The 22,359-nt window shown below is 42.4% G+C and overlaps 1 protein-coding gene across 1 annotated transcript; it reads left to right on the top strand.

The window, feature by feature from the left end:
- Positions 1-590: 590 nt before the first annotated feature.
- Positions 591-22,309, top strand: zgc:63587 (uncharacterized protein LOC393431 homolog). The gene is made up of 12 exons (XM_062381596.1): positions 591-702; positions 5,791-5,853; positions 6,282-6,381; positions 6,472-6,558; positions 7,041-7,164; positions 7,642-7,776; positions 8,179-8,296; positions 17,925-18,026; positions 18,260-18,405; positions 18,515-18,598; positions 18,688-18,745; positions 20,887-22,309. The coding sequence occupies exons 2-12, from the start codon at positions 5,836-5,838 to the stop codon at positions 20,950-20,952; spliced, it is 1,038 nt and encodes a 345-aa protein (XP_062237580.1). The 5' UTR covers positions 591-702; positions 5,791-5,835; the 3' UTR covers positions 20,953-22,309.
- Positions 22,310-22,359: the final 50 nt, after the last annotated feature.

The following is a 22,359-nucleotide window of genomic DNA, read 5'->3' as shown; positions in this document are numbered from 1 at the left end:
AAAGATGCCACTCCCGTAAAAGCATGTAAGGTAAGTCATGAACATACTTGAAATATCAATCACTATTAGATTCAATATAATTCATTTATAATCACTCAGATGTTGAGAAATGCAGGGAGTTGGGCTTATAGCTGGTTAAAATTGTCCCATCTTCAACCTTCGTCCAAAGGAAAAGCTGCAAATGGTCAAAATTGAGAAACTGGAACAACTAAACGTTCTTCATTGAGAACAATTATCAATATTGCTGATTCATTTCTATGGACTATAATTGACTTATTTATTGAGACTGTTATATATCTGAGATAGTGCATATTCCATCAATATAGGAATACAAAATCGACTACAGTCCCTCTGAAAAGTGGAATATAAATTCAAAATGGCAAAAACATATTCAAGTGAAATATAAAGGTTTTCCATGAAATCGGCGGGCAGAGAAGAGCGCGTGAAAGAAACTGAAACACCTCAAACAGCCATGTTGGATCTGACAATCAATGTGTCTCTACGGCTCCGCGGCACCTGTCCCGGAGCCGTAATGGCGTCGGTGGCGCAGCTCGACTGCCGTTGGCGATGAGAGGCTTCGCGGACGAGGGGCGGACTCTCGGGAGCGGTTTCCGGGTTTCCCTTCCTGGGCTGGGACGGCGGCGAGAGTCTCAAAAAAAAGAAAAGAAGCAGCTCCCGTTGATTAGGAACAATCCCGCTGAGGTAAGACACTGTCCGCTGGTTACTCCATGTTGTCGTGTGTGTTTGTGACAAAGCTGCGGGGTTCAGGCGGAGCTGGAGGAGGAAGGTTCCCCCCGGAGGAGCCTCGGACAGTTGGAGCCGAGCTGGCAACAGGACACCAGGCGCGCTAACAACTGCTGCCTGCTAAAGTTTGACATGTCAACTTCCCAGAGTCGAGTTTCTCTCCCATTCTTCATCCATTTCCTCTATAAAAACACGTTTTTATAGAGGAAATGGATATGTTTCTCTCGAGGGGAACTATGGCGCGTAACTGAGGGTGCTGGTGCGAAGTTTAATGTCATCGTCCCAGTCGTTGTTGTGGTAAACTCAGTGACAGACAGACTGGGTGTGGTGGTTCAGATCCACAGGCCTCCACACACACATTACACACATTCTCACACACACAAAGTGGGACTGAAGCTCATTATTTGTACATGTCTGACACAGTAACATAAGAGAAGGGCTCCTCCTCGTCACATATTAACAGACTTGATCATAAATCCAGTACTTTTTAAACACTTAAAGGGATAGTTCACCCAAAAATGAAAATTCACTCATTACCTACTCAGCACTATGCCAGATGGAGGTGGAGGGTGAAGTGTTTGAGTCCATAAAACTCTTTTGGAGTTTCAGGGGTAAACAAAACAACAGAAAAAAAAGATGAAATCCCCCGACATTTAAATTCGACCTGAAACGGCGTCATTTACACTATGTTTTTAGCCCAAATGTCATCTGATATTCTCCTGTGGAGCCACGTTCATGTGGGTTTACGGAGACTTTTCACAAAAACATTATGGAGGCCTTTAATACTTTTTTTTTACATTTGAAGAAGTGATCACCATTAACTTCAATTGTATTGGATTTGGCTGCAACACTGCCTACCCATGAAACTCAAAAAAGTGTTTTGTGGACTCAATGACTTCACCAAACCCTCCATTGGCATAGTAGTGAGTGAATTTTCATGTTGGCATGAACTATCCCTTTAAGTTTCCATAGCCTCATTGTCTCAGTCCATGTTCACATCAGACTTCACTGGGACTCCATATTCCCAAACTCGTTTCATGTCAGATCTGCATAAGAACAACCATTCCACACATGAACTTTCACGAATTTCCTGTTTAGTGCTCTTGTGAAACATTCCTGGCCTCTGGAAAAACTTTCTATCATCGATCAGTTCCTGACCTTTGGTTGAGAGGCATATTTGCGCAAAATTAATTTGATGTTTAGACAACTTCACAATAACATTGGCAAACAATAACGCATTTCAATGATGTGTCTGTGGCGGAGGGCCACCATTGAAGAATTATCATCCATCTTTGCTTGTGTTCAGTGAAAACGCAAAGATTTGACTTCCTTTCTCGCTGGGTTGTGAACATTACGGGCACCATGGTTGACTGGGTGAGCTGTAATCTCAGGCCGGCAGTTTCCCTTTTTATTCCACAGATGAATTTGATATCAGAAGGACAACAGAAAGACGCCCCCCCGTGCCTCTGATCCAGCACCTTCACCCCTCTCTGACCTTTCCCCTTCCTACGACCTCTTCCCACAAACACTGGCACCACACAGAAGCACTGAGGAAGACATTTGTCTGACACTGTAAACTACAAGGGGATGTTTCCTCCTGTTTTTCACTGGGGTGTGAATGGAAAAACAAAACTTGATTCACGTCGACAAACCCAAGTGGACGTGCGCTATTGTGCCAAAGGCTTGATTGATTTTACACAGCAAGACATCTTTATTCAGGGAACCATATGTGGAAAATCTGAGGAAGAAAAGCACATTAGAAATAACTTTGATCCCTTGTTTTATTGTGTGAAAGTATTTTTGAAAGTTTAATTATTTTCGCCCACTCTATGCTGCAGTCGGTCAAGTAAATTCAGTGAATATCGTTGGCTGTCAATGGAGCTAGTCTTCAGTTTAGGTATGCAAGTAACTCTTCTTTTCTTTAAAGCTGAAATTATTCGATTCTTTTTGATCAAATTGGAATTTTTATCAACTTTTGGATGACCAATTTGTTGTTTAAGTTATGTTGTTTACTTATTTTACGTAAATTATCAATCATTTAAAGAGATAAACTTCTAATTATCATACTTTTAAAGGTGTTACATTAAAGGGAATTAATAGTTTGGTGTGTGATCTAACTATTGAGACCTTTGAGTTGTATCTCTTCATTCCATTGTTAATATTATTGAAGCATGACTAATCAGCCTTGTGGTTGGATAATATGAAGTTAGAGCAAATATGATTTTATTTTGATAAGGCAATGAGAAATAAAATAAAGTAAATACATAAAAAAATGTGTACATCACATTGATGCTGTAAATCAGATCAGCTCACTCTTGCTAACTTATTTAAATTTCCCCACAATATTGATATATGTATCTCAGTGTGTGTTGTGTATATACAGTATATATAATCGCATATATTTCTCCATTGGTTTGCAATAATTACCTTTTGACCAAACTTATACCTTTTACCTGACTTTCAGTTTTAGTTTGACATTTAATCATTGAACTTTTTTCCACCTAAAGTCCATTGTACCAAACAGCAGCTGTTGATATGATTTTTTTTTTCTATTCTATGTTTATAGTCATTTCCTTTCCTGTCCCCATTTTCATTAATGTTCCATCCTGTGCTTTAAACTCTGTGTGAGCTGGCTGCTTTCCTCCGGGTTTAAAGGCTTTTATATTCCGCCTATTGTGGCTTTTTTCCTCTTCTCTATGGTCTCATAATTGTAAGTGTTTTTAAAAGCACGACTTTAACACCAGCATAATATATTTATTACTGTTGACTATTGCTAATACCTTTGGTCTCCAAGGGCGACATAATTACAGCCAACACCCCATATCAATGGATATTGTTGTTTATGTCTGTGTATTCTACATGGGCCAAACATCACTTTATTATGCTGATAGCTCCAGGGTCCCTGTTGCCATGATCCCTTGCCAGTAAATTACCATAATTGTTGTGAGGCCACTGAGATCACAAAAATCTCCATGGTGTGAAATTATTGCATCAGTGTTTCCACCAAGAACAGAAAGTTCTTAATCCACGGAGGGGGGGGGGGGGGGGGGGGGTTGTTCGGACCCCTGACCCTGCCTGTCAGGAAGGTGAATAGATAGTTCTGCTCGTACTGCTGCCCCCTTCGTGGCTTCACTCCAGCCAATAAATCAACTGTAAATGCCCGACATGCCAACAACTTTGGCTTTGCTAAGGTGGCATTTTTCCCTTTTGGCTGAAGCAATTTAATCTCCCCCATGTCTGGCCTGTTGATAGACATGTGTATGTGTGTTTAAGCAGCTCAGCAGCCTGGCCGATTAAATGGCCATTTTTAATAGAGTATTATTGTAGGGTGCCACCCGCCTGTCTGTCCTGTTGTGTTGTCTTTGTGATATTACAACTGCGATATTTGAACGTTTTAATTAATCTGCTGCTGGACTAATGCTGGTTTCCCACAGAGCCCGTCAAAGAATGGAAGGGTGTGTATGTGTGTGATACACACAGATAAGCTTGTGTGTGCCGCTACATTAACTTAGATGTTCATTAACAATGAAAACACATTTTTTTGTCGTCTTTGTCGTGTTTCAGGGCTGAAACTAATGTAATGGCTCAGAGGATGGAAACACTGGTTGGTTGGTCAATCCATCACTTTGTTGCAGGTCGTGCTTGTTTTACAGTTAAAAGTCTCAAAAACTATTGAATGGATATCTATGAAAGGTGACACAGAGATTCATGCTCCCCAGAGGATATATCCTTATGACTTTGGTTTTCTCTATCATGCCTGTAAAGCTGATATTTAGATTTACCCCTACATAAGTTGGATGGATTGCCATGATCTTCTGTCTATGCATCAATGTTCTCCTAAGAATACATTTTAATAACTTTGGCGCTCCTTGGACTTTTCATTTAGTTTCATCATCAGGTCAAAAAGGTGGTGGAAGATGACGAACATGACAAACATTTTAGCTGCCAAACATAGCTTGACCCTAGACTCGTAGTCTTGTTTTCATTTTTCATTTCATTATACACTTTTATACATATGTATTTCTTCCTTTATAAAAAAAATATATTAAAACCATTATATATAGAGATAATATTCCATTGGTTTATCCCTTCGGCTGGTGTCTCCCCTCGCTGTCCTGCTTGTGGCCAGTCCTGATTGTGGTCAGGGGTGAGGCACGTGTTCTCCCTCCTCCCCAGCTGAGCGGCTCTGTATAGGAAAGGCTTCAGGAACCAGAGGGATAAACAGCCATTGTTCCACTTGTGGGCTCGATGAAACTACCCTGTCAGTATGAGAGATCTCTGGCCTCTTTCATGTAGATACAGAGGGCCCCCCGACTACTGCCTAATGAATTTAACAGTGTGAAATGGTTCCCCAAATGAGCGAGGTCAGTTCGGGTTCCCATGCCGCCTTTTTTACCATTACGTAACCAGAGTGCATCTCCGTTTGGCAGCACACTGCAGCCTGCCTCTTTCTAATGCTTATCACACTCCACCTGTCAAGGGCCAGTGTGTTGGTGATAAAATGGAGCCTGTTCTTCCTGCTCAGTCATTATGTGGCTAATTTATCAACCGAGCTTGTTGCTCTGTCGTCTGCTCAGGGTCGTAGATTTGGGCAGGAGCAGGGGGTACACTGGGCTGCGACAGTTGAAATGGTGTATAGGAACAAACCTGTCGCCCAGTGCTCTTAATCTCTGCTCCTTCCATATGATAGTGCTGGGGAACAGTGTTGTAAACGGCCTGAATTAATGTGGACTTGATGTGCTTTTACCGATCTGATTGCTGACTGTATGGTTGGGAAGTATTATGATGTAAACAAAGAGTCAATGTTAATTGGGTTGGTTGGGTTCTATTTTTATTAAATACTGTAATTGATGTTAAGTGATTTTACCCATTTCTAATCTACTGTATGTGAAAGTTGTATGAAGTTCTCAAGTATTGCTGACAAGAATTTTCTGATTAAATGCCTATTTTAACCGTAACCTTTTAAATTGACCTCTTGAGAAACAATTTCATCAGGATTTCTTCGAAAAAGTGATTTGATGAAGAATTTTTTCTTTCTTCTTTTAGGTGTTTTTACCAGTAAGCTCGTCAGACGTCCAGTAAACAGGAGCGATGTCTGAAAAAGGGAAGGTAAGTAACAAGATGACAGTTTTTGAAGTTATCTAGAAAGTATGACACACCGACACAGTGAACAAGAGGGTTCTGGTAAAGCCGTGGTGATTAAGACTCAGGGTACTTGTAATCTCATGCACACACACTTACACAGGCATCCAGGGAGGATATCCTGTATAAATGCTAGTGTTTCATAGCCTGGTTTTATTGCCCGTTTCAATTTCTCAATGATATGAATCATCATCAATCTCATTTCACCTTTACAAACACACTTTCCCTCATAAACTGATGGAAAATGTCAGGAGAGAGTTGATTAGTAGATTTACTGAGTTAAGAACACTGTGAAATATAGAAGATGATATTAAATGACATAAATAATGTCCCTGTTATACTCGGTCAGTAATAGTTCCTGAACTTAATTTTTTATATCTTTCTATCTTCTGCAGTTCCCAGATGCGACAGGTTATGTAGGTTTTGCCAACCTTCCAAACCAAGTTCACAGAAAATCTGTGAAGAAAGGCTTTGAATTTACCCTAATGGTTGTAGGTGAGTTACCAACTCTTTTCTTACAATGGAGACTTCAGCTAGATTTCTTTTGAGAATAGAGCTTTATTTTTCATTCTCTTTGGTTTTCAGGGGAGTCTGGTTTGGGCAAATCGACACTTATAAACAGCCTGTTTCTCACTGATCTCTACCCTGAACGCTTCATCCCTGGTGCCGCAGGTATACTCCCCAGTACACACATACACACACACACATACATGAACCTGCACAAAAACACACACTGTAATAATACAGAAATGTCTGCTGCAATGTCTCCAGCAGAGCAGTGCTTCAAGAGGAATGCTGGGAATGCTTTAGTCTCAAAATATGACCCTGCCCTTCTTATGACTTGACTTAGATTAGGACTTGTTCTGGCTCGAAAACAATTATCCGTGCTCCCCCGGGTCAGTATGTACCGATAAGAAAACATGTAGTCCTTTTAAATGACAAAACCCCATTGTTTATATATATATATATATATTTATATCTGTATTAGTTATATTATTGTTAGTATTTTATAGTTGTGTTGTGTTGACTCAGTCATTGGACAGTGGATCATTTAATCATACTTTTACTTCCTTCCTTTTTTCTTGAGCAATTTCCCTGCAGTCATTAATATAGAGTTGAGAGATTGTGATTATAATTGTTCTTGCGTTCCACAGAGAAGATTGAGAGGACGGTGCAGATTGAAGCATCGACCGTTGAGATTGAGGAGAGAGGAGTGAAGCTTCGTCTCACTGTGGTCGACACCCCTGGATACGGCGACGCCATCAACAGCCAGGACTGGTGTGTTTGTGTGCTGTGGGGGAGTGAGGAGTGATAATAACTTGAGACGTGCTTCCTGTCAAGTGTGGAGACTCATTCTTCTCTCTTGACCTCAAACTCCCTTTCTTAAGTTTCACCTTAAACTCCTTTTCCTACATCTTTTTCCTCTGCATGCTCTATGTTTCCTTCAACTGTGTGTGTGTGTGTGTCTGTGTGTCTGTTTTTGTTTGCTTGTTTGGTATCCAGATGCTAGTGCTGTTAGTGTGGCCTCCCCTATCCTGTATTTCCTGTGGATGGACCTGGTGTTGCTGTATTTTTAGAACAGCAAATAACTGAAAAAGAGATGAAGTCACATTATTTTAGTTGCTTCCTCTTTACTTTGTCTCAGCAGAATTTGTCCATTGTTTTTTAGATCTGGTACATGAGTGTTTTTGTGGTAGCTTTGTGTGACTAATGAGGCTTCTATCCATTTCTCATCTTGTGCGCCTCTGACGTCAGCTTCAAGACCATCATCCAGTACATTGACAATCAGTTTGAACGGTACCTCCATGACGAGAGCGGACTGAACCGAAGACACATTGTGGACAACAGGGTGCACTGCTGCTTCTACTTCATATCTCCGTTTGGACATGGGTAAACAAACAAAGAAATACACACACACACACACACACACACACACACACACACATCAAATCTAACCCGTAGTTGATTGTTTCAATCTTCCCAATTGTGTTTGTCAGATCTACAGCAGTAGTTCATAAATTACCTGAAATAAAAATACTGGGAAACATATTGATCTGTCAAAATAATGTTGCTGTTACATGCAATTAAAGCTGCTGTTTAGTGAATTAATTTCCGCTTATAATGAAGTGAAGTGTGTTTATTGATAAACTTTGTTCCCTAGCTACACATATACATTTGACCTTTCAACCTCTGTCTCTCAGTGCTCTCTCAGCACATAATACGATTGACCTCTCTGATGGTTTCTCTTCTGCTGTCTCTTCTTCTCTCCTTTTTCTTTTCTTTCTTTCCCAGTCTAAAGCCGCTGGATGTGGAGTTCATGAAGGCCATCCACAGCAAAGTCAACATCGTTCCAGTCATCGCCAAGGCTGACACATTGACACTGAGGGAGAGGGATCGCCTGAAGAGGAGGGTGAGTTGGATGTACACATGCACAGCTGTCCCCTTTTTCCTGGATACAGTATACCATAATAAACCTTCCCTTAGATTTGACATTTAGACTTGTTTCCATCTTCATCTCTATGGTTTAGCCATTAGAAAATGGAAAAGTCAAGTGTCTGCCTGTCTGCACGTGCACCTCCCTAAACTTCCTACTGTTACTGACATGAGCATCCATGAGTATGGAAACCACACCAATCAGGAAGATCATGTTTATTCTCTGATGGCCAACAATAAGAGTTACCATTAGTTGCATCATGTCCTAGGTCAGAAGTATGTGGGTGGTGTGCTGGGCTTAAGTTTCAAATAACGTTTTCATCTCAGCCGACTCCACTGTGTTTTTTAATTGGAAGTCAGACTGTCTCCCCACCTGCCCTTACATGCCCAGACCTCCCACCTGCCTCTCATTCAGCGCTCAGAGCTGGTGGTCTGGCTGGCCCCGGGTTGGTCGACTGACTGGAGTCCAGCTCTGGAAGTCTGTTTTGTTCAAAGCCGTCAACAGCCAGAATAGTTAAAATGGCTGATGCAGCATTTTAGCAGAATGAGGGGTCACAGTTTAAGGTTTTGCAAGCACAAACATTTCGTCTTGTATTTCCAAAGACAACAGGATGTCACATTTGTCACAGTATCAAAAGCTGAGAGCTGAGTGATTAAGTCTGTATTTTAACCACCGTGAAGGGTGAAATTCCTCCTCTGCGCTGACCTTAAGAGGACCTACCAGTTTAATTGTACTCTGTAGTGTTGTTTTTTGTTTTGACCTTCCTCAAAACTTGTGTGAGTGTTCCTTTGGCACTTAAGATGAACAAAAACCATGTTTCCTGCCAGTGCTGACCCCCTCCCCAAACTACAGAAACCCCCCCAAGCGGGTTGGCTGTTTGATCCAGCTGGCAGCGTGCAAGCAGGTCAGCTGTGTTGATTGGACTTTTGGCTCCATTTTTGTTTAAATCTGACCATGTTTTGCTTTTCATTCAGTTTGTTGTTGGACATCATACACTGTAAATGTGTAGCCAATAACAGCAGAGAGGGAAATTACAGTGTGGCAGGGGAAGAGACTGCAGCTGTATCACTCTGATCTGACTCCCTTGCTGGCGAACTGTCCACATCACTATCTGTCCAGCAGAGTTTATCACGTGCGCTGCTAAGTGTACCCTTAACAGACATTTCCCAGTGTACACTAAGGAGCAATAAGCGTCTGACTCCAACAAAATGGACACACACATACACACACATATACACATACATTTTCCATAAAATTCTCTAAGGGAAGAAGACATGATTATTTCTGAGCTACTTTTTGAAATTTTAGAAGTTCTGATGCACATTCAAAGACTTGTTTGAATTTAGTTTGACTGTATTTAATGATTTCCTGGACAAACAATTATTGTCAGGAAATTCAGAGGGTTAATTGAGCATTCTGCCCCCACATTTAGGAATGGCACTGTCCCCTCAGGAGTGTATGTTATTTCTGCAATTGCTTTCTCAGTCACATTCTTGGCACACAAAACTTTTATCTCTATCTCAATTTGTTAAAGTAAGTATCCTGCATATGGAACCTCAGTGGAGATTAACATGTCTGTAGGTACATTTCAAATACCATACAATTTATTTATGGATATTCTTAGTTTTTATCAGTAATCTAGTACAGATAGGAGAGAAACTTTGTATATACGTGTGTCCCTATTATAAAGGACAAAGCAGTTGTTTATCACACTTGAACAGAAAGTTCACATAGGGACACAGTTACAGCCTCCAAGCATCTTCATTGTAAACAGGTTTCTGCTGATGTGTTGACTCACTATATTGTGTCTTACTCCGAGAGCTTACCCTTAAAATGTGGTGTGACATTCAAATATTGACTTTACTATTCAGGTACATTCAGAATTGATTTATCTCTGTTGTTTCTTTTTGCACGTTAACATAGTTACAACCCCATTCGTCTTTCTAAGTGTCCCTCAGGAGAACAAATCTGTCTTTAGTATTCGTTGGTTCGATCAGATTAACTGAAGTGGCTCTTAGGTGTACGTGCCTGATTCCTGCCATACAGTCTCGTACAGTGCACTGAGGCACCAGGCCTTCCTTTGAGGTCAGAGCAGCCAAGAACCTGCCAGGAAGCATGATTGATATCCCCCTGTGTACGACCCATAGTATTCAACAGTTTGTTTTTTGTAGGTTACTTTCTCACCGTTTTAAGACATTTGTCGCCCAGTAAATAAGTCCCCCTTCCCCTCAGGGCTCGTCCAGTGTTTTGTCTTATTATTAAGTGGGAACAGCTTTTACAGAACAATAAAAGTTTCCTGCACTAGTGTGAAGGCTGTTCCACTACCTAGATAGAACCTGCTGTCTCGTATGGCTCAGGCTCTACAGGACACCGTTCAGCCTTCATCCCCTTAGTTCTGCTTTCTTACTCCCCCAGACCTTCCTCTGCTGGCAGCCCCTCACCCAGCTACCTCTTACTTTCTTCCTCTGCCTCTTAGTGTCCTCTTTTTTAATTTTCCCTAATGCCAATTTCCTTCACCGGGGTCTCTGTAGTCACCGGCTCATTAAATGCCCCGAGGAGGGTATATTGAAGGGCTGATCCTCTCAGTCTGGGACCTTTCAGTCATATCCTGTGAGGCTTTAGTCTCAAATTGCTTTAGATTTTTGTTTTGTATCTCAGTTTGAACATAGATGACAATATGCAGCTGGTTTATACTAGAACCCCAATGGAAGCAGGTAAACATTATTGCTGTTGTCTGAACTAAAGATTTGTTTAATCAAGTAATTCTGTAACTAAAACCATCAAATCAAATCACATCTTTTGGTTTGGGTTAATTTTCAGATGTGAGATTTCTTTACTACAACTTAGTTAACCCATGTAAATTTTTCTCATGCCTGTGAAATGCATCAAAAACAAATAGCCACAGCCTAGAAGTGAGAAATAGCATTTTCAAATATCTGAAACCCTGCCGTGAGGTTTTTTAAATGATCAGCAGTAGAACAGCTGCATTTAAAGCATTCATTTTGATGAAAAGTTTGCAGGCTGGTCTTTTAAGCCAAAGGTCAGTAAGGGCTGGAAAACCCAGCTCCTCCTCTGTTCTCGCAGCAGACAATAGTCCAGACCCCTTTCTTCCCTCCACTCCCTTCTGTGTTCCGTCTGAACCTCCTCCCCACATCTCTCGTTGCTTCCCTCATCTTCTAACTCTCTTCTCCCTTCTTTCATGTCTTTTCCGCATCCATCTCTTCTCAACGTCTCCCATCCACAGCCCCATACGTCCCCCTCTGTTTGTCTCCTCAGCGGCCATATTTCACCCCTGGCCGAGGCCCTGTCATGTTTTCCCCTCATTGTCTGACTGGCTGTTGTCTCCCCCAGCCGCTCCGCCACATTCCCGCTGTGTGAACCAGCTCTCTACGACCCCACTGGGACACATTATCCATGTACTGGACTGCTCGATCTGGCCAGTATTGTCACCAGGGTTTCTTAAATGGAATTAACAGAAAGCGAAGCAGTTTTAACAAGGAGGGTAAACAGAGGGTGGGATCTGTTGGGCAAGGACAGGAAATGATAAGGCAGGTAGAGGCGACAGATTAATGATATGTGAGCTTGATATTCATTTTTTCTTTGTACATGTCTCCACTGGTGCCCAATGAGTAAAGGTGTCGACGGTCATTACCTCCGTTCTCCCTCACTGCTCCTGTGTGTGTTTGTTTGTAATGTAAATGAGTCCCTGGTCGGCCTCTGCTTTTCCTGCCTGTGTTTCAAACACGCGGACATATTTATTTTTCTGGCCTCCAGCAGTCATTGTGCCAGGGCATGCTCCACGTCTCTGCAGATTTTAAAACAACAAATATCCATTTTTGCCTCATAGGACAAGAAGTTCTATTACACACAATCATCGGCTTCCAATACACTGGGGGGTGGGGGGTCCTTGTTTGGAGACCGACCTGTAGCTATGGTTTCTGGACTTTTGCCTCGCTGCTAATGAGTCACTTTTAGCTGCTGGGTTTACAGTTGAGACCCTTTTGATTGCCAGCTCAAGTCACAGAACGTGGTGTGTTTGGATGAAAAAATCTTAAACTCACACTGTCCCCTTCTAAATCGTACTTAAACACGAGATTACATGAATGGCTCGATTGTTCCTCTCCATGCTTTTTGATCAGAGGGAGATGTGGGTGGTCTCAACTGTTCTAATACTTAGCCGAGACAATAGCAGTGTGGGTGTGTGTTCGTATGGGCCTGCGAGTGTGTTGATCAGCGTTACTCATATGATGCCTTCTCGTTGCTATGGTTGGGCAACTTCCTCTGCTGTTCCAGTCAGGATCGTCCACTGGCAGATAGACCTGGAATTCCAGTACGTGCATCCTAGTATCTTTAATCCTCTAAACAGAAAAATTATTGTTTTTCCCTGTGCCGCTTATGTGTATTGGTTCTTTTGGTAGAAGATTGGATCTGAGCAGCCAGAGGGAGTCGCTCTGTAGACTCTGTGGCACAGTGGCTGAAAGTGCGAGCATATTTTTGACCTCTCCATTGTCCTGAAGCAACAAAACTCTGCACACTCAACACTTTTTTCTTCTCCTGGCACCAGATGGTACCAATCCACCAAGCATCTGAGACTGAGTGTGTGTGTTTGTGTGTTCGATCGTGTAGGAGGTGTAAATCCCGCCAACCCCCTTACATTAGGTATTGCTGAGGCTCTCTGACCACATCAGACTCCCTGCAGGCAGGAGTTAGTACAAAAAGGGAGAAGCAAGAGAGAAGCTTTTCTTTTCATGTGTCTTATCATCAGCACTTAACATTTTTCACGATTTGAAATCTTTCTATTCAGCTTTCTGTCTTGTAATCTTGTAATTGAGTTAATTGAAGTATTTATAGAGCAACAGACAGCTCAGAAACCCTGAGAGTAAATGTATTTGTTGGCAGATGCCTGGTTTAATACTCTCTTTTAATCATTGCATTTAAATGTTTTGTTGATAGAAGATGGTGGAGCAACTTTCCAATCGTTTCAAACTGTGAGAGTGAAAGAAAGCAGCCTGCACTGGAATCTTAAAATGCTTTCTGCCATTCAGGAGCTGGATTTACAAGGGGAGAGGATGATATATCTCTCTTCAGAAGGGGTTGGATTTCATGGGGGATGTGAGGCCATGTTTCTGCTTGTTCAGAACTCATATTTCACAGAGTTTATTGGCTTGGCACTACAGTATTGACCTACAGATAAAGTATAATTTTTATTATGAGGGCCTTAGGTGATCTTTTGAATACAACATTGTGGGGAATCCATACAGTAACCTGTGTTGTGTTCTTTTACAGATTATTTTTCTTATTTTAGGAAGTGTGACGCTATTGATCACATGGACCAATAGCAGCTCCTTAAAATTTGTGGTTGCATCACATCTCATTTTAGCTCTTTCTACTGAAGAACATACTGCATTAAAGTAAGGACATGAAAGAGGACAGACTAAGCACTTTTTATCCACTGGATTGGAGACACAGTTTGACCTACAGGAACCTTATAAAAGGACAGAGAGCGCTCAGGAAAAGGACTTAATGCTCACCGTGGTCCATTTTCCTTTAATAATAAACTCTGCAGTCTTGGAAAAAGAGGGCCCCTGCCCCTGAAGGTGTTTTCTCAGTATGGAACAAGGTTTCAAACTGACTGAAAGCTTATCAGAATTACTACTTCTAATTGCAGCGATGCACCTTTGCAGTCCCCTGGGCGCTCTGCAGAAGCTGGCAGGCAGCAGTGAGGTTACATAAATGTTACGTAAAAGTGCCGCTGCTCTGGTCCCCCTGCGTCTCCCTGCGTCTCCCTGAGTCTCCCTGCGTCCCCCTGCGTCCCCCTGCGTCCCTCTGCGTCTCCCTGCGTCCCCCTGCGTCTCCCTGCGTCCCCCTGCGTCCCTCTGCGTCTCCCTGAGTCTCCCTGCGTCCCCCTGCGTCCCTCTGCGTCTCCCTGCGTCCCCCTGCGTCCCCCTGCGTCTCCCTGCGTCCCCCTGCGTCCCTCTGCGTCTCCCTGCGTCCCCCTGCGTCCCTCTGCGTCTCCCTGCGTCCCCCTGTGTCTCCCTGCGTCTCCCTGCGTCCCCCTGCGTCTCCCTGCATCCCGCTGCTTCCCCCTGCGTCCCCCTGCGTCTCCCTGCGTCTCCCTGAGTCTCCCTGCGTCCCCCTGCGTCCCCCTGCGTCTCCCTGCGTCCCCCTGCGTCTCCCTGCGTCCCCCTGCGTCCCTCTGCGTCTCCCTGCGTCCCCCTGCGTCCCTCTGCGTCTCCCTGCGTCCCCCTGCGTCTCCCTGCGTCTCCCTGCGTCCCCCTGCGTCTCCCTGCATCCCGCTGCTTCCCCCTGCGACCCCCTGCGTCTCCCTGCGTCTCCCTGCGTCCCCATGCGTCTCCCTGCATCCCGCTGCTTCCCCCTGCGTCCCCCTGCGAACCATGCTTCTCCCTGCGTCCCCCTGCGACCCCCTACATTCCTGCTCTTCTCAATCGGAGTTGATTAGGTGCAGTTGGATTGTTTTGTTTTGTAGATTGTTTTTTTCTCTCTCACTCTCCATTGTTGATTTCCTATGACTGTTCTGCTACATGTTTCTACTTCCAACTATTGTTCGCGGTTGCAGTTTTGGTCAGCTCTGCCCTCAGCTGTCAATGTGTAATTGCGAGTGTGTGTGTGTTTGTGCACGTGTTCACCACAATCCCCTCCTTTTGTCCCTATGCTTTTTTCTATTTGTTTTCTTGCGATGTTGTTTGTCCAAAATTAAGTTCTTGGTGCTTAGCAGGTGTTTGAGTCATTCATATTTTTGTGGGTTCGCTTGTGAGAATGAACAAATCCTGAAAATATTATTCTCTCTGCAGGTTGACGCGATGAAATGGTTGATCCCTGTAATGATGGGTTTGCTACCCACTACATTGTGATTTGAGGTTATGGTGCAACTCTAGAGAAGATCTGCTTAGCCATGTCCCCCATGACTTCACCATCTGTAATTAGATCTATGTATAGAACCACATGTATTCTATGTTTGGGCTGCACATAACCACCACGGTATGTTTAATACAGCTATTCCTGGAACAGAATCAGTCGGACTTTTCACTGGAATCACACGTCTTACATGATTCACCTGATCTCACTCCTGACCCATTTTCTGAGTGGACAGCGTCAGCCTCCAGTCTCACACTCACCGTAACTGGCCAACATGACGAAACATTTCCACAAACAATGTTTCAAACCAGATGATGTGAGCCAGAAACATAAGCCGATAAATCGCGGGCTTCCTTTTCTAATTAATACTGAGGCCGAGTGTTGTGTGGCATTGTTTGTCCGCCGCCCTGACAGCCCTGAGTGGACCCTGCACGGCCAACCATAACAGCACAGGGAGGGGCGGGGGTAGGGGGGAGGTATTATAGCCCGACAGGATGGTCATAAAGTCAAAATGGCTCCCACTGGCAGCATCTCTGTGCCAACAAAAACACACAACTACAAGGAGGAGGAGAGGCCAGTGCTACATTAGGGATTGAGGCTTACATTGTGTACAGTAAATCAGAAGGAGACAACAGGGATTTGAAGCAGGCAGTGATTTTGACATGGGATGATCCCTGAGAGGTCTTGATTATAGGTGTCAGGCCGTACTAAGCACACGTTACCGAACGGAGTACTTCAGGTAAACAGCCATTTTGAAGCTTTTGGCTTAGTTAGGTCTGGAAACAGATGATGGCAGACAGACTCATATCTGTGCAATGACCAGAGGATGTTTATGGATGTTTAATTTGAATGTGAAATATGTTACTGCTCTCTCAGTTACCTACGCTGACAAGGTTATATTTTCAAACTTGTCCGTTTATCTCTTGATTGACGGTTGTTTGTCAGCAGAACTACTCAAAATCTACTTAACAGATTTATAAACAACAATCGTAATGAGAGACAATCAGGCACATTAAGAGAACTGACATGTATGATGTCTGTGTGCAATTTTGGGGCTTCATCAGTTCTTAGGGGACTTTGGGCCTTCCCTGTGGTATCCGCTCTGCTGAGGGCCAATCCAGTTAGTTGTTCATTTAACTGATTTATCAGTGACCTTCCGTTTAGGTTTTTCCTGTTTCATTGCATTTTATCTGAATTTATGTGTCTTATCTTCATGTGCGACTGGATTTGTTGTTTGTTTAGTTTTTTCCTGCCATTGTATCTCATGTGTTTATTTTCATACAACTTCCCAAAATTCTCCGGGCTCTGCCCCGCAACAGTGATGTTTATCCAGCCCCCATGTTAGAGGGATCTGTAAATTGTGTTTGAGCAAAAGAAGGAAAAAGAGGCTCTGGTCTTATGTCACGCTCTCCTGTTAGTCCTGCGAAGCCTGTTTGTTTTCAGACCTGCCCCACAACAATACCCGACCCTCCACGGCAGACACACTATCTCACACACACTTCGCACAGAGCTCACTGAGAAAACAAGCAGAAGCCATAACAAGGGCTCAAGCAGGAGCTGCGCACTGTAGGAAAACCTGCGCTCACTTCCCAGGCTCCTGGCTGACTCAACACTGTCCTATTATGTACTACAGTACATGAAAGAACCCAAAAAGTCAGGAAAACAACATTTGACATTTTTGGGCTGCATTACCTAAGACTTCATTGTGGATTTAAAAAGTCTGCTCTGGAGAACACAAAAGAAAAATGCAGCTTTGATGTTTAGAATAATAAATACTGACATCTGTCCCTGAGGGTCGCAGCGAAGAAAGCTCCTTTGTTTTAACTTGTTTCTTCACCGGTCGGCCTGCGAGGGAAGCAGGGTGAGAACTCTGCTTCTGACTGTTTTAGAACTATTTCAGAACATATACACACACCTACACACACACTTACACACACACCTACACACACACTCACACACCTACACACACTCACACACAGGCCGTTATTATTTTTCTCCTGTCTAACCTTCTCTGTCTCACCCCTCTTTCCTCCGTGGGGTGCTTTAATTAAACGTGTTGCTGCAACAACAGGTACTCACTCACACCCTGCCATTAGTCTGTTGGGCAATCTTACTTTCTGTTTATGGGTCAGAGCGGCAGCTGTCATTTTGTCCGTGTGACACAGGTTACAGCGAATGCACCCATTTTTACGAATATACACAGTATTTATATAACTTACAGACGTCTCTGACATGCTGGAAATAAATCAGATGCACATAGTGGATAAAGAACTTTATGAAAACGGAATACAGGGGCCCACATGATAGCTGTTAGAGTGCACGCCACATGGTCGGACCACAGTTCCTGGTTTGATTCCCAGCCGGCCAGAAGATTTACTACATCTCAATCCTCATCTCTCTCCAACATATTTTTGTCTCTCAATTTTTGCTATCGTTCAAAGGCATAAAATTAAAAACTTTATGAGCATCTACCATACACAGGATTAAAAGTTCAAAACAGAGATTTCTGAAGAAGAGTTTTAGAAGGACAATAGCCCTTAGTAGTGACAGTGTTTTACTGCTTTTAGGTTAACTGGTTTACTGATCGTTTGTTTCTAGACAACACGATCTGTGTTAGTATCTGCAGAGGCACCTCTGCAGGGTTCAGGACCCGTGTTTCCCTCGTTCAGTAGGACATGTCCTGGAGTCTGTGATTACCCTTCATGTTTCCCTTGTTTCCATTTCTCAGATCCTGGATGAGATCGCCGAGCACGGGATCAGAATCTATCAGCTGCCTGACGCAGACTCCGACGAGGACGAGGAGTTCAAGGAGCAGACAAGAGTCCTGAAGGTGAGGGAGGGGCACACAGCTGATGTCAGCTGCTCATGGGCTACATAAGACATCTTTTCTGGTGTAGTGATGGATACGATTCTCACCCCATTCATCCTTTCTTCCTTTCTGAAACCTTCCCTTTTCTCTATATGTGTTTCTGTCTGTTCTCTGACCCCTTTGTTTTCCAAATCTCTTTCCATCTGACTTTGTTTCTCACTGGGGATCCTTTGACCTTTATCTTCCTTCTCCAGGCGAGCATTCCCTTTGCTGTGATCGGCTCCAATCAGCTGATTGAGGTGAAGGGGAAGAAGATCCGTGGTCGTCTCTATCCCTGGGGAGTGGTTGAAGTGGAGAACCCTGAGCACAATGACTTCCTCAAACTACGCACCATGCTTGTGTGAGTAATCTGAATGTCTCATTAAACAGGTTGTAAAGGTTAGCTGGAGAAACAGATCTATACTGCCTTCTAGTGTGTGAGGATGGGATTGCGTGTCTGTGTGTTGCAGGACCCACATGCAGGACCTGCAGGAGGTGACTCAGGATCTGCACTACGAGAACTTCCGCTCCGAGAGGCTGAAGAGAACGGGCAGGTGAGATGTGAATCTATATCAGGGAAACAGCAGATGATCTGATCACGATTTTAAGCAAAGTTAATAATATTTCATGTTTTTTGCTGCAGGGATGCGGATGAGGAGGTGATGGATAAGGACCAGATCCTGCTACAGAAAGAGGCCGAGGTAAGAACCCCCACACACCTCATCTCAATTTTTGAAAAGCTGCAAAAACGGAGGTTTAAAACATATAAAATGAAAGGTTTGGATTTTTTAAACTTGGTATTATTGAGGTTCTCACTTGCCCTTAGCATGTTAAATGAGTTATTGGTCCCTATTAACAATCCTCCAATTGTTCTGCGCAAGACCAAAAACCACTTACATCTCGATCGATTCCCAATTCATGCAAGAGCCACTGTAATTATTTTAAGTAATTTTTTCCTGGCATTTTACCTTATTATGATGGCAACAGTGGATAGAAAAGGGGAAAGAAAGGGACGTAGACTGGGAATGAAATAGCAAAGTTCCAACCTGTGCTGGATTTGACCAGGCTGCTGTTTTAACAACTCAGTCTTACTAGATAGTACATGCTTAACAGAGTGAGCCGCGCTCTGTCATTTAGAATAAAATAATTTATTTACCTTTCTATACCTTTTTATTGGTTTCTGTTCATTTACTGAAATATCAGAATCAACCCAAAGAGACTTAAAAGCTGCTCCTATAGCTGATGTCTCTGAAACACACATCTGTGCAGGTTTTCATAAAAGTCATGGATTTACACAGAGCAAATGTACACCTCTGCAATTGAAAGTAATCAGATAAAAGTTTTTTTACAAGCAAAATCATAATAAACATCATCTACATGTAGGTTTTCACAGCTAAAATATCTCAAATAGTTAAATTATGGGATATGACGATAAAAGCATTTATTCAACTTGTGGCCCTTTTTTGCTTTTGCATTTTTGTCTCTATTCAATGCATCTAAAAACATTAAGGTCAAACCAGGCAACACTCAAATTCTTCAGATTGCTTATGGTCTCTTTCACTGCACTATCATCCATATGCATCGCTTTCCTGTTGGGTCATGGACCCTGCACGTCATTGGGCAATAACCAGCTTCCTGATTGCTTTTGATTGCCCTGTTTGTGTTGCTGTTGCACTTCACCTTAGTGTGTGGGCAGGGTGCGGAGGAGCTGTTTGTAAACACTGTGCCCAGGCAGGAAATGCCATCACTTCCTGCCTGGATGTCCTGGCCCAGTTTTTATGGTGGGAATGACCTCAGTAATGTGAGAATCCCAAAACACAAAGCTGCAGAGACAGTGGGCCATTTGTTATTATCAAGGTTTTGAGTAGCAGGAAATATCAATGCCACTTAGACCTGCGCACAATGACGTCACGTTTTATTCTGAAAGTCCCTAGGTTACAAATGATTTCCTGCAAAGGAAATAATTAATGAAAGGGAAAATACAAATTGTTCAGTATCAGTTCACAGCAGAACAGCTGAAACTGTAATTGTGTTGAATCTGTCTTTCTGTTTACATGAAAATCACAGACAAAATAAAACTCTGTAAATATTTATTCATTTAACAAGAACTCTGCACATTAATAATCAAACGGCCAGAATTGCTGAAGAGGCAAATTTTCAGCTGCTACTTCCTGGTCAGATGTTAAAAATCTTTGATAAATAAAAAATTATGGACTAGAGTCTAAAAAAACATTTCAGTGGTTTTAAATGAATATTCATACATTTTTCCATCCATTAAGATTATAAATGCTCATCCAAACACGTAAAACCATGTGAAAAAAGGGTAAATAGTTTTATTCAGTATAAGTACCTATAGTGACCCGTGTGCATTTCTATCTGGAGCCACAAGATGGCAGTAGACATCATAGAGAGCAACTTTAGTGTTTATTAATTTGATAAATATAAAAGCCTCCTGTTCAGTTAATTCCTGTTAAGTCTGTCTTATGTAAATGATATGCAGAGTTATGAAAATATAAATGAATGCAAATCAATATATAAATATCATATAAATGAAATAAGTCAGATAATATGACTTTATTAGCGCTGAGTTGGCTTCATGAACTGATTAATCCTGATTATGTTTGTATTCTGAGAGATCTTCTGTTTATTAGAGACATGAAACAAGTCCATTCCCAGCCGCCTGGAACGATCGTCCCACTTCTGTATTGTCACCACATATAAAGTTTACTGAGCTGAGCTGTTTCCAGCTGGTTTTAGTTCTCATTACTCATCAGCTATTAGGGCAAACAAAACACTGAGGGAAGAACTAAACACGGAACCTTGTTCTTCTTCTTTCTCGCAGCTGAGACGCATGCAGGAGATGATCACTCAGATGCAGGCGCAGATGAAGATGAAATCTGACGAGTGAAAAGATTGACAGGAGAAGAGAAGAAAGCACAGTGATCTTAATAAACACACACACACACACACACACACACACACACACACACACACACACACACACACACACACAGTCCTCCTCTGAATCCATCACTGCCTGTTGCCCCCTGCCGACCCACCAGGAGCCCACGATCACATCATCTTCATCTGCACGCCCCATCGTCATCATCTTCCCTCAACACATCCATCAGGTGTTCACAGGCTCACCTTGTTTTTTCTATTTGTAATTTGTTTTCAAAAACCCAAGACTCACTTTTTCAAAAGTACGACATTAATAATATTTGATTACTTGACAACATTGACATTTATTCATCATTTAGTTGTTGATCTTAATCATGATCCACAGAGCTTCCAGGGACAACAGACTGTTTACAAACATATTTGCGATAATCCTGCAATTTGTTCATGTCGAAGTCTCAGTTGACACATTTTCCAGTATTTTGCTTTCACTATAAGACTAGTTTGAACATTTATTTACTTAAAAGTGAGAAAACTATTTACTTATAATGCTTTTTATTGGTTTGTGACTCTCTGAGAATCTTCTTCATCTTTGAACGGTTTCAAACTTTCCGAACGTGTTGGCTTCAGTCTCATCACCCGAAGCCTTTAACTATCACCACAGTGAAATGTTAGCGTGGTTGTGACCGAGGTGAACTGTCCATGTTCAGAACGAGGAATCCTCTAGTGTCCGGGTTTCTGGGCAAAATATTTGCCTGTAGTTGCCCTAGATTGGAAACCTTTATTTTTTTTAGATGCATTCAATTTGAGGTGAATGTTTGTCTTTTAGTTTGAAAAGCTGTTAAACTCATTTACACTCCGTTACACAGAGAAACCAGCATCCTGTAGGATCGTGCATAATTAAATTAAAAGTGCCATGTTGTTAATATCTTATTTTATTTATCATCAACAGCTGCATGATCTTAACGCCGGTGCCAAACCACAGACTTAAAACTAATCAAACAAGTCCAGTGGTTTATTGTGTATTTGGTTTAGTAACATTTGTACGCTACATGGGCAGTTCTTAATCATACTGTGTGGAGCTTCTCCCATTTAAATATCCACTACTATAATATGTAACTGCTCTTCGTGTAGACTCCCTCCAGCCTTCTGACTTTTCTTCAGCGATGCCATCAGACTGTCGTTGACGTTCCACCAGCATGCTTGTTTTGTTTCTGTCTTTTGCTCTCATGCATATTTGTCTGTTGTAATCACATAGACAAAACACAACTATCATTTCTTAATCAAATGTCAGTAAAGTCTTGTTTTTTTAATGTCAACATTTTTTAGATTTCTCTCTGAAATAAAAATTTGTTTAGAGAAAAAAAGCTTCAGGTACTGTCAGTTATTTTCAATTCAATTTTGAATGTACAATAGA

The sequence above is a fragment of the Platichthys flesus genome, chromosome 3 (genome assembly GCF_949316205.1).
Source record: "Platichthys flesus chromosome 3, fPlaFle2.1, whole genome shotgun sequence".
NCBI classification, from domain to species: Eukaryota; Metazoa; Chordata; class Actinopteri; order Pleuronectiformes; family Pleuronectidae; genus Platichthys; species Platichthys flesus.
Note: the sequence above shows the minus strand (reverse complement) of the source record. Positions and strands in the feature narration are given on the sequence as shown.